We start from the raw sequence: 12,806 nt of genomic DNA, 5'->3' as shown, positions 1-12,806 counted from the left end.
TTGGTCAGGAAGATCCCCTGGAGAAAGAAATGGCAACCCACTCCAGTATTCTTACCTGGGAAATCCCACCAACAGAGGAGCCTGGAGGGCTACAGTCCATGGGGTCACCAAATAGTTGGACATGACTTAGCAACTAAACAACAGCAAAAATTTCATAGGCTAATGAGTGGGAAGAGTAATCCAACTATTTGGGATAAGAGATGGAGATTTCTAGGCTGGTTCACAGCCCACTTTCTTATCTCTGATGATCAGCCTGGGAATTGTCATGGCACTAGTGGGTGTATCACTTAGCTTATGCTAATATGTAACAGTGAGTGTATATTATTGTTGTTGTTCAGTCATCAAGTCGTGTCTGACTCTTTGCAACCCCATGGACTGCAGTACACCAGGCTTCCCTGTCCCTCATCATCTCCCAGAGTTCGCCCAAGTTCATGTCCATTGGATTGGTGATGAGGCTCCACTGGAAGTAAAATCTGCCATCTTTGACCTAGTTCCATAGTAAGTTTCACTTGACCTCTGCTTGTTTTTACACAAGATCATGTCCAACATTCTGACCTACTATTTCTCCCACCTACCATACTCTTCCACACTGAAGGTGCCAAATGTTTTGCCATCACCCACGGCCACACTATAGGTGCCCAGCGTTGCCTCTGGTGCTAGCTGGAAGGACAGGTCTACGATGCCTTGGTTGGGCACCACGTTCAGCCACTGTGCAATCCTATTGTTATTTGGATCCTGTACGCAAGAAGAAAAAATCTCATGACATGCCTGCCTCTTTGATTCCCACCCTGCACTGCAGAAAGCAGGTAAAGAAGCAAAAAGCGGGTAAAGAATCCCACCCACTGTTCATGACCCCTGTGGTCTGCGTCCAGGAAGAAAAGGGTCCTTGGTGGATTCAAATAGTTAGACTAGGTTCTTTGAAATGTTATCCAGTTTCAGAATGTTATCCAGGATAACATGCTTTATGTAAGATGTTCTTTACAAAGAAGGCTAATGCTTGGTCCCTTAAGACAGGTAACTCTGAAGGACTGACTGTAAGATACCTGAAAGAGAAGTAATTTGATGGAAAAATGGAGGGGGTACTGTGAGGAATTGCCTCTTTCTTAACACTTCTCACAGGTATCCTTGTCATGTTCAGTGGCTGAGTGTCTGTGATATTAGCCATCCCAAAGACTAAGAGGAGTACCGAACCAAGCTCTGCTGGACTGACAGCACAGAGAAGTTGCAGGAATCAGAATAGGGATGTTCGTCACTACAGAGGTTGCTGTCTTATTTACAGAGGTTGAGGGGCGGGCTGGGCAGAGGCAAAAGAACAGGAACAGCTCAGGTGGAATCGGTGCAAAGTCTCAGGCTCTGGGCCAAGATCCCACGGTTGTTGCTGGTTTTGGGGCTTAGCACCAACCACCTTCTCCACAGAGGACAGCAAGAAAGAAAGAAACTTCTACTTACCTGCAGTTCCACAATGGAGTACTGAAAAGGAAAACCAGATAATAAGGGTTAAAGTAGCACTAGCAATAAGGGTAGGCTTGCTGAAAGCAAAAAGTTCACAAAGGCCTCTCTCTCTGTTGCCTACCCCTTCCTTTCTAAAATGGCTCTTTTGCGCCTTGGTAAGAGTAACAACGGGGCAAAGACTTATTGGTTGGGAAAGGAGAAAGAAGAGCTTTCCTAAAGGAATTGCCAGTCTCCAAAAACTTTGAAGAAATGAAACTTCTGACCCTCAGCATCCTTCAGTGCTCTGTGACTGAGTTTTTCCACAACATGTCCTAAAAGAAAGTATCAGTATCTTGTGGTGCAGGTTGTTGTTCAGTTGCTAACTTGTGTCTGACTCTGCGACCCCATGGACTGCAGCACTTCAGGCTCCCTTGTCCTTCACTGTCTCCCAGAGTTTGCTCAGATTCATGTCCATCAAATCATGGTGATGCTATCCACCATCTCATTCTCTGGAGACTCCCTCATATTTGAACTTCTTCTTGGGAGCCAACTATCTCCTAGCCTCCTCCTCTACTTTTCTGAACACCAGTGGGCAAGAATCTTACTTTCAAGCAGTGCAAAATAATTTTTTTAAAAATGTTTAAAGCAGCTCCATCAAAGGATCATGCGTCATTTCCTCAAGCAAATGGACATTAAAACCACTAGGTTTAATTGGAGAATGAGTCCTTGTGCTCGGTGTCAAAGTGTCACCCCAAATTACTTGTTAATTTTTTAAAAAATGACACATCTTACCACCGGAGAAATAAGTCTGCCATCACCCTAACTAAGTAATCAAACTCACCACCATTAATAATGGGACAACCTGATATTATGTACCTCCTGAAGTGATATATTTGAGGTTCCCAACATTATCTCTTTTTAACCAAATATTTTTACCAAAAGTTTAGTTTAAATCCAATTACGACTTCAGAACTGCCTTCAGAAGATAAAAGAACAAGCTATATGACACAGTAAGAAGTAATCAGGCAAATCAAGAATACTGAGTGTTCCATAAGACAACCATGCTGCTACGCTAAGTTGCTTCAGTTGTATTCAACTCTGTGAGACTCTGTGGACCATAGCCCGCCAGGATCCTCCGTCCATGAGATTCTCCAGGCAAGAATACTGGAGTGGGTAGCCATTCCCTTCTCCAGGGGATCTTCCCCACCCAGGAATCAACCTGCATCTCTTTTGCCTCCAGCATTGACAGGCGAGGTCTTTTTTTTTTTTTTCACTAGCGCCACCTGGGAAGCCCTGCCACCTAGGCTTCCTCAAAAGTAAATATCATATTCCATAATGGGAACATTCTATAAGTCATCTAGCCTGACATCACCTCTCTCTCCCTCTCTTCAAAAAAGTCAAGCTAATAAGAAAATAAGGGGGATTAGTTTAGAATATGAGAAAAATTTTAAGTGTAACAACCAAATATAATGCATGAATCTGATCAAAGCTTAGTTTGGAAAAAAAAATGTGTTAGTTGGAAAACTTAGAAATGAATATTATATGAATGATATTAAATAACTTTTGTTAATTTCCTCAGATGTTATAATAATATTTTAAGATATTCTTTTTAAAAGATACAGGCACCTAAAGGAAGCAAACATTAACAGACATAAAGGGAGAGATTAACAGTCGCACAATGATAGTAGGGGACTTTAACACCCCATGTACATCAATGGACAAGGCATTCAGAGAGAAACTCAGTAAGTAAACAATGGCCTTTGGAAATTTATTAGACCAAATGAACATTCTATATAATATAGAATATTTCATCCCAAAGCAGAATATTCATTCTTTTCAAGTGCAAATGGAATATTGTGACATGATAGACACATGATGGAATACAAAAAGTCAGTAAACTTAAGAAAACTGAAATCATATCAAGAATCTTTTTCAACCACAACACTATGAGATTAAAAATCAACTACAACAACAACAAAAAAAAACCCCAAACACATTGAGTCTAACCAATATGTTACTAAACAATCAAACTGAAACCATAAAACTTCTCGAAGAAAATATAAGCAGTAAACTCTTTGACATTGGCCTTGGTAATATTTTATTGGAGATGTCTCCTCAGGTAAGGGGAACACAAGCAAAATTTTTTAAATGGGACTACTCATCGCAAGGAAAAATATTGTCTTCTATTTCTTTAGTTTCGTATCTATATAAGATGAGTGTTGTTTAGTCACTAGGTCGTGCCCAACTCTTTCACAACCCCATGGACTGTAGCCTGCCTGGCTTTCTGTCCACGGGATTTTCCCGGCAAGAATACTGGAGTGGGTTGCCACTCCCTCCCCCAAGGGATCTTTCCGACCCAGGCATCAAACCTGCGACTCCTACATAGCAGGCAGGTTCTCATATGAGATGACAGATGTTCACTAGACTTATTATGGTCATTATTTCATGATGCATGTAAGTCAAATCATTATGCTGTACACCTTAAACTTATACACTGCTGTACGTCAATTACATCTCAATAAAACTGGAAGGAAAAAAGTTATCTCAATAATAGCTCTTTTCTCAGTGAACCCAGCCTTCAGCTCAAAAGAATCCACATGCCCAAGTGGTACATTTGGCGCTGGGGGATATGAGGGGGGGACATTCTGCCCCTCTTCCTAAAGGGAAGAACAGGACATGCACAAACCTAGCTATATACACGATAAGGAGGCAAGTGTCACTGAGATTACTGCCATTGCTATAAATTCTAGGGGGGAAAAAAACCAGTTCCTCCAAGAACAAAATCATTTTTTTTAAAGAGCCAAGAAGCAGATTTGGACACCAGTAAGTGTTCAACCAGAAAGGTAGCATTTTCACTGGAAGCTACCTGAGGTTTCTGAATAACTAGGTATAGCAACAAAGCTAGATACAATCAGTTACTACCCGTATACTTTTGTTGCTTGAGGACGAAATATTGAGCTCTGTAAACTCACAATTTTTGTCACTCCCCTTCTTTAAAAAAAAAAAAAAAAATTATTTGGCTGTGCCAGGTCTTAGTTCAAGCATGTGGGAATCCTTAACTACAGCATATGGGATCTTTAACTACAGCATTCAAACTCTTAGTTGCCACATGCGGGATCTCGTTCTCTGACCAGGGATCGAACCTGGGCCCCCCTGCATTGGAAGCATGAAGTCTTAGCTGCTGGACCACCAGGGAAGTCCTACCACTCCATTTCTTAGTAAAACATTTTTAGTTAATTGCAATGTTTCATTTGGAGTTCCAAATTCAGTGTCTCAGATTTTCAGGGCTCCAAGTTGCAACTTAGAGTGGGGACTGACTAGAGAAATGGTATGTGGAGAGAAGAGTAATTTGACAACAGAAAGAGAGCAGAGAAGTTCAGAAATCACAGCACCTGTAATTCAGCACAATTTGAACAGAGGCAAGACAACGAAAGAGCTAATGAGATCGATATCCAGCGGGCAGTAGAGTCTAAAATAACTCTAGCTGTGGCCACACTTTGACCCTTGGCCTCTAGTTGGTGATGGACAGGGAAGCCTGGCGTGCCGCAGTCCGTGGGGTTGCAAAGAGTCGGACACAACTAATCAACTGAACTGAACTGATCCTCATCCCAGCTCTAGAATAAAGGCTTCCAAGGTGCTCAGTGGTAAAGAATCTGCCTGCCAAACAGAATACTGGGATTCATCCTTGTGTCGGGAAGATCCCCTGGAAAAGGAAATGGCAACCCACTCCAGTATTCTTGCCTAGAGAATCCCATGGACAGAGGAGCCTGGTGGGCTACAGTCCATGGGGTCACAAAGAGTCGGACATGACTGAATGACTAAACAACAACTTAATATTATACCGAAGTGATCAGGAAAGAATACAGGTGATAGGAAGGAGATACTAAAATGAATTCCAAATCAGGAAAGAAAGTAGTGGTTGGAGAAGGCTACTGATCAACAATAAGCTTATAGCCTCCCTGTACATCAAGAAAGGAAACAGCAGCCTGGGAACATGGAGATGGAATATAAGCAATGCTTTCGCCATGATTATCTTTAAAATTTTCATTTGAATACATGGGCTGTAACTGAAGGAGAAAGAAGGCAGCTGGGGGTGTCTGAGAGGTATTGGGTTGGGCCAAAAGTTCGTAAGATGGTGTATAAAATCCAAACGAACTTTTTGGCCAACCCAGCACTTCTAACGTGTATAGAAATGACACAAGCCCTAAGTTCAGAGCAAACCAAATCATATGACTTATGATTCTAGTGATCGAATTGTTCGAGGAAAATTTAAGTATTTGCCAAATGTTACCGCATTTTTACCTTTGGCACAGAACGTTGCTTAAGAAAATTGTCTATACTATAAATTACCTTGCCTCGTAGTTAAAAAAAAAAAAAAGAAGGAGAAGAAGAAGAAAAAAGATCCTTATGTCTTCTTTTTGTTAAAAGCATTCCTGAATTACTTCTTAGTATTTGAACTGCAGAGCCACTAGGTGTCACTCCTGGAGGGAAAGTCTGGACATTTCAAAAAAACTTACTTAACAGAGGCAAATGGAACCATCTCTTAAGAATGTTAACCTAATCGATGCTTTCAGATGTCAAGCCTGAGAGTGAGATGCCGCTGCCTGCTTTCAAGCAGGTGAGGCCTGGGAGGTTTGGATGAGCTCCCTGACTGTAGAACCCACAAGTGTTCTGCTTCTAAAGGGCCTCCTCCCCTGGAAAGAATCTCTCCTCCCTCATTCTCCAGTCTGCCCTCATGTGTTGCCTTGCCAGGTCCTGCTTCCCAATGAAACTCTTACCTGGTCATTCACTGGAACAAAGGTGCTGGTGAGGGTGACGATACGGAAACGCACTAGAAGGAAATGGGTGTCATCAACAAAAGGGATTTTCCCCCTCCCCCACCTCTCAGAATCTTTCTTTCTTCCACCCTTTTGCTTTCTCATACATACTTCTGAGTCAGCAAAATCCTACCAGGTTTTGCTTTTGAAATAAAACCTAGTCTGAGAAACAGCTAACGCCCCAGCAGTCACAGCTCCTGACTTTGAAAGTTCAGGATGGAATCCGCTTCAAAGGAAGAGGGAGCAAATATAAATCCTAGGGCTTGGGCCAAATGCCCTTGATTGTTTTCTGATTCTTATACTGGCAGCTTGCTATGAACCCAGTGATCCAGTTACACCCGCCAAATTCCTTTCCAGGAGAAATCTCTATTTTGTTTTACTTATTTGCTTATTTGGAATTTTTTGGCCACTCATTGGGTCTTGTAGGGTCTTTGTTCTCCAGCCAGGGATTGAACCTGGACCCACGATAGTGAGAATGCGGAGTCTTAACCACTAGACTGCCAGGGAATTCCCTGTATTTTGTTTTACACACACACACACACACACACACAGTAGCAACTCCACCTACTACTCTTTTGCTTGGGCAGCACTGCCTGCATTCAGCCCCTATAACCCTGTATCCCTCCAGGCTTCCTCCATCCTTCCGTCTATCCTCGGTCCATGGGGCTACCACCAATCCGCAAAGCCCTTCTACGAATGTGTGAAGATATGCCCTGGCTTTTGTCTCATCCCACCTGTGTGCCACTTACCTTCCTGCCCTGGGCTGTAGATAGGTTTGTCAGTTTGTATAAAGATGCCATTCTGCTGCCTCTGAATCAGAACCTTTTTCTTCTCCTCAAAGTAGACGTTATTTCCAATTCCTCTCACCCGGACGGTGGCTACTTCTTCTGTGCCACCGGAAGGAAGTGGTACCTGGGCAAGACAGGGGAAAGCTCTGGAGAGAATCAGGAGACCGGGGGTGGGAGTGGGGAAAGGACAGAATCAACTAGTCTCAACCCAGGAGGGAGAGTAAAAGGAAAGGAATGAGTTGATGGGGGTGGCAAGGTTGAAGCCATGAGAAAGTTGCCAGAAATCTGATATTAAAACTCCAAGTAAAAATCTTAATTTATCTACTTAGAAAAATAATTGTAATATGTAGTGGAACTCTATGTAACTTTGTTCTGTATTTTCCAAGTCACCTGTCAATGTGCTATCATACATTTCTGTAATTTAAAAAAAATTTTTAAAAAGAAGGAAAAAAAAATGTTACCAGAGAATAGTATCAGAAGTTATGGCCAGGAATTGAAGTTGATGAGAGATGAGTTTAGAAGCCATGGCAAAAAGTAAGATAACAGAAAACATACTTAAAGACAAATTATAGCGCATCCAGGGAGGAGAATAGGAAAACTGAGGACGAGAGTTGGGCTAAGCCTGTACTCACCAAAAAGGACGAGCAATGTAAGTGTCTCGTCTTTAGTCCAAACTGTTGGAGCAATGTGTGAGTCTTGCCCTTGGTCTCCAGAGTAACAGTGAATTTTACATTGTTGTACCCAGGACTCAGATCCAAGCAAACCCTCTGAGTAGAGGGGAACTTAAGATGGGCTGGTAATGTCACCAGATAGTTTCTACTAAAGAAAGTGAAAAAGTGTTAGTCACTAAGTTATCTCTCTGGCTTTTTGCAACCCCATGACTGTAGACCACCAGGCTCATCTGTCCATGGGATTCTCCAGGCAAGAATACTAGAGTGGGTAGCCATTCCCTTCTCCAGGGGATCTTCCCAACCCAGGGATCGTACGCAGGTCTCCTGCATTGCAGGTGGATTCTTTACCATCTGAGCCATCAAAACTATACTTCTACTAAAGAAGCAAAAGGATTTCAGGGCAGTAATGACTCATCTATTCAATGCAAAATTAATTAATCCCTATCCTGAGTACTCAGCGTGTAGCAATGAATTAAAGAGACAAAGCACCTGCCATTATGAGCCTTATTTTCTATAAGGGAGAAGGAGAAAAATAAAAAATAACTCAGCCTTATACTCACACTCCTCCCCCCCGCCCCACCATAGGCCACCATGGAGAACCTAGGCACAGGGTACCAAGAAGGAAGTGAGTTCTATTTGGGATCTGCAAGCAGACCAAGCCAGTCAATTCTAAAGGAAATCAATCCAAAAAGAAATCAACCGAGAATATTCATTGGAAGGACTGATGCTGAAGCTGAAGCTCCAATACTCTGGCTACCTGATGCGAAGAGCCCACTCATTGGAAAAGACCCTGAATCTGGGAAAGATTAGAGGCAGGAGGAGAAGGAGAGGTTGAAATGGTCAGATGGGATCACCAACTCAATGGACATGAGTTTGAGCAAGCTCCAGGAGATGGTGAAGGACAGGGAAGCCTGGAGTCTGCAGTCCATGGGGTCACAAAGAGTCGGACATGGCTGAGTGACTCACACTTTCACTTTTCAGACATAAAGAAAGAGCAAGAAGAACTGAACAACCAGAACAACAACAGAGATCAGGGCAGTGGGAGGCTACTGTATTTTGATATTATCATATATTTTAAAGTTTCTTCTTGGCATCTTAGCTTTTCTCTCTAGGTAAAGGAGAAATAAAACCAAAGAAAGAAAAAGATGAAAGGGCATTAAAATAAACCAAAAGTTATCTCCTGCCTCCCCCCCCCCCCATTGTTATGTCTTAGAAAGATGGATGAAGATGCCACCTACCCTAAATCACACCTGACACACCAAGCACTTACGGGAGAAATTTTCCTGCCGAGGCTGGCAACAGGGCTAATATTCCTAGAAGGAGCTGAGCCCACATCTTTGTGGGTAACAGAGTCCTCAGGAACAGGAGCCAGAGGTTGGCTCACCCCCTGTAGCATATATATATATTACCCCCCAGGTAGGATGTGGAGCAATGAGGATGTTACAGCCAATCACCTTTTGGGGCCTCAGGCGGAGGTGGTATACCAGGGTAGGGCTTCTATTCACTTCTTAAAATTTATTTCTTCCCGAAACATTCATACTGGCTCAGCCAGTCTCAAAAACCTGTTTAGGGGAAAAACCAGGGCTGATGTATTCACAGCGGTAAACCTCTTAGAACACATTTGAGGTCCTTCCCTTTCCTTCTGATTTCTTTCCAAATTCCCATTCACATTTGATCTTTTTTTTCCCTCTTCTTATTATTCTATTAAGACGTATTTGGAAACAGGTGTGGAAGCGTATCAATTCAAAGCAGTAGGCGTTAACCAAATGGTGGATTTTTTTAAAATACTATTCACTATTATCATGACTGTATGAAAATACGAAACTATACCCACCATAGAGGAAATATAAATTGGACAATCTTCAGAGAGCAATTTCACAATACTGGTCAAGAGCCTCACTGATTTGCATATTCTTTGACACAATGACTCTTATTCTGGGAACATCTTTTTATGGGGAACTAGAGCAGGCATGTATGCAGAAAATATATCCACTGAGTTTCTTCCCAGTGCTCTTTATAATGGCAAGACTTGAAAGCCACCTAAAGTATAAATTAGTTAGGATACTTTCTAACACCAGTGACCAATCTGAATCAAGCCTACTTAAACAAAAAAGAGTTTTTAATAACTGGGGAGAATAAGACATAAAAAAAGGGTTTTCCTGGTGATTCAGATGGTAAAGAATCTGCCTGCAATGCAGGGGACACGGGTTCAATCCCGGGATTGGGAATATCCCTGGGAGAAGGGAATGGCTATCCACTCCAGTATTCTTGCCTGGAAAAATCCGTGGACAGAGTAGCCTGACATGCTATGGTCCATTGGGTCACCAAGAGTTGGACATGACTGAGTGACTCAAACGTAAACTTTTCAGACATAAAGAAAGAATGAGAACTTCCCTGGTGGTCCAATGGCTAAGACTCCATGCTCCCAATGCACAGGGCCAGGTTCAATCTCTGCTCAGGGAGCTAGATCCCAGATGCGGCAACTAAAGATCCTTCAAGCAGTAGTTCAGTTCAGTTCAGTCGCTCATTCATGTCAGACTCTTTGTGACCCCATGAACTACAGCATGTCAGGCCTCTATCCATCACCAACTCCCAGAGTTTATTCAAACTCATGTCCATTGAGTCGGAGATGCCATCCAACCATCTCATCCTCTGTTGTCCCCTTCTCCTCCTGCCTTCAATCCTTCCCAGCATCAGGGTCTTTTCAAATGAGTCAGTTCTTTGCATCAGGTGGCCAAAGTATGGGAGTTTCAGCTTTAGCATCAGTCCTTCCAATGAATATTCAGGACTGATTTCCTTTAGGATGGACTTGTTGGATCTCCTTGTAGTCCAAGGGACTCTCAAGAGTCTTCTCCAACACCACAGTTCAAAAGAATCAATTTTTTCAGTGCTCAACTTTCTTTATAGTTCAACCTGCAAGCAGTAACAAAGATCAAATATCCTGAGCAACTAAGACCCAACAAATAAAAATATTTTTAAAAAGAAAGAAAGAACTGAATCAGAGAAACTCTGAAAACTTTATCACCTGGAATTGGAGCCTTGATTCTGCCAGGATTAATTTCACCCACCCCCAATTTTTCCATCTTATTTGCTCATCTCCTGCCACACAGAGGATTTACTTTAAGTGATGAGGAAGATGGCAACTGCACATCCTCAATCCATATTCCTTCAGCTCTAGGATTTCAGTGGACAAAAATTTTCATTTAAGTTATATAAATTTCTAAAGAAAGATTTTTTTCCTTCTTTCACACACTCACTTCTGAATCAACTATTGTAGCCAGGATACTATGATAGGGCTTCCCAAGTGACACTAATGGTAAAGAATATGCCTGCAATGCAGGAGACTTAGGTTCAATATCTGGGTCAGGAAGATCCGCTGGAGAAGGGAATGGCTACCCACCCCAGTATTCTTGCCTGGAGAATTCCATGGACAGAGGAGCCTGGTGGGCTACAGTCCATGGGGTTGCAAAAGAGTCAGACACAACTGAACGTACTTGCTTACTTATACCATGATAGGGAGTTCTTGGGTCATTCTGAGGCCAGCGTTATGGCTTACTGTGATTGACAGCCCCATCGAACCACAACAACTTGGAGACAAGAAACCCTCTAATGAAAGAAGAGGGTTGGGGTAAAGATGCTGGGGGAAAAAATACATAGTCTATTATAATGCCTAATAATATGAGTTAGGTTGAAAACGTTACCATAGTAATATAAATTAATACTGTTCAGCTATTTAAAATAATGGTTTTGTGACAAAGAGAATTGTTTGCAATACTAATTGCAGGGGTGGGAGGAGGAAATAGCAAGACAAATTAATTTTTAGAAATGTCCACTTCCTCTATGGTTGCAAAAATGCCAATTAGGAAAAGCAAGACAAACTACAAGATCACAGCTTTTCTTGAACCAAAAAGTTGAATCAGAGAGCTGAGTCAAAGTTAAGTCAACTAAACAGCCTGAAATCTAAGGAGGCACAGTTCCTCCAGAGCAAAGACGGAATGTTTCATCTGTGTCAGTACATGGGAATTACTGGAGCCATCATGGAAGCAGTAAGACTAATACAGCTAAAGGTTTTTATTTTCATTTTATGTGTTTATTTATTTTTGGCTGCACTGGGCCTTCATTACTGTGCATGTGATCTGCTCTAGTTCTAGTGATTGGGGGCCATTCTCTGGTGCAGTGCCTGGCTTCGCATTGCTTTGGCCTCCCTTGCTGTAGAGCATGGGCTCCAGGATGTGAGGGCTTCAGTAGATGGGGCACCCAGACTTAGTAGATCTGCAGCATGTGGAATCTTCCTGGACCAGAAACTGGACCCATGTCCCCTGCACTGGCAGCCAGATTCTGGACCAGCTGAAGTTTTATAATGAACTATCCCTGGTAGCTCAGTTAGTAAAGAATCCTCCTGCAATTCAGGAGACCCCAGTTCGATTACTAGGTTGGGAAGATCTGCTGGAGAAGGGATAGGCTACCCACTCCAGTATTCTTGGGCTTCCCTTGTGGCTCAGCTGGTAAAGAATCCGTGTACAATGTGGGACACCTGGGTTCAATCCCTGGGTTGGGATGATCCCCTGGAGAAGGAAAAGGCTACCCACTCCAGTATTCTGGCCTGGAGAATTCCATGGATTGTATAGTCCATGGGGTCACAGAGAGTCGGACACAACAGAGTGACTTTTTACTCACTGACTCACATTAACTACTAAAGGCCTATGTGGGCTTGAGTGCCATCTCCCTGATCACAGAACATGGCAAGAGTGAACATTGACATTTTAGGAATCAGCAAACTGAAATAGACTGGAATGGGTGAATTTAACTCAGATGACCATTATATCTACTACTGTGGGCAAGAATCCCTTAGAAGAAATGGAGTAGCCATCATAGTCAATAAAAGAGTCTGAAACTCAGTACTTGGATGCAATCTCAAAAATGACAGAATGATCTCTGTTTGTTTCCAAGGCAAACCATTCAATATCACGGTAATCCAAGGCTATGCCCCAACCAGTAATGCTAAAGAAGCTGAAGTTGAACAGTTCTATGAAGACCTACAAGACCTTTTAGAACCAAAAAAAGATGTCTTTTTCATTATAGGGAACTAGAATGGAAAA

General features: G+C 42.4%; 1 protein-coding gene across 2 annotated transcripts in view; it reads right to left on the bottom strand.

Moving 5' to 3' along the window:
* Window positions 1-9,097, bottom strand: part of A2ML1 (alpha-2-macroglobulin like 1) — a 45,833-nt gene extending 36,736 nt beyond the window's left edge. Inside the window, exons 1-6 of one of the 2 annotated variants that reach the window (XM_043440091.1) lie at window positions 8,978-9,097; window positions 7,669-7,855; window positions 6,998-7,160; window positions 6,210-6,262; window positions 1,450-1,470; window positions 576-735 (exon numbers count right to left, since the gene is read on the bottom strand). In XM_043440091.1, the coding sequence (XP_043296026.1) occupies window positions 576-735; window positions 1,450-1,470; window positions 6,210-6,262; window positions 6,998-7,160; window positions 7,669-7,855; window positions 8,978-9,042 (649 nt within the window). In that variant the 5' untranslated portion in view covers window positions 9,043-9,097. The remainder of the gene's footprint in view (window positions 1-575; window positions 736-1,449; window positions 1,471-6,209; window positions 6,263-6,997; window positions 7,161-7,668; window positions 7,856-8,977) is intronic. The other variant, XM_043440092.1, reaches the window with a different exon arrangement.
* Between the last annotated feature and the right edge of the window lie 3,709 nt (window positions 9,098-12,806).

This window comes from Cervus canadensis, chromosome 21, assembly GCF_019320065.1.
Source record: "Cervus canadensis isolate Bull #8, Minnesota chromosome 21, ASM1932006v1, whole genome shotgun sequence".
NCBI lineage: Eukaryota > Metazoa > Chordata > Mammalia > Artiodactyla > Cervidae > Cervus > Cervus canadensis.
This window is presented reverse-complemented; position numbering and strand designations above follow the sequence as displayed.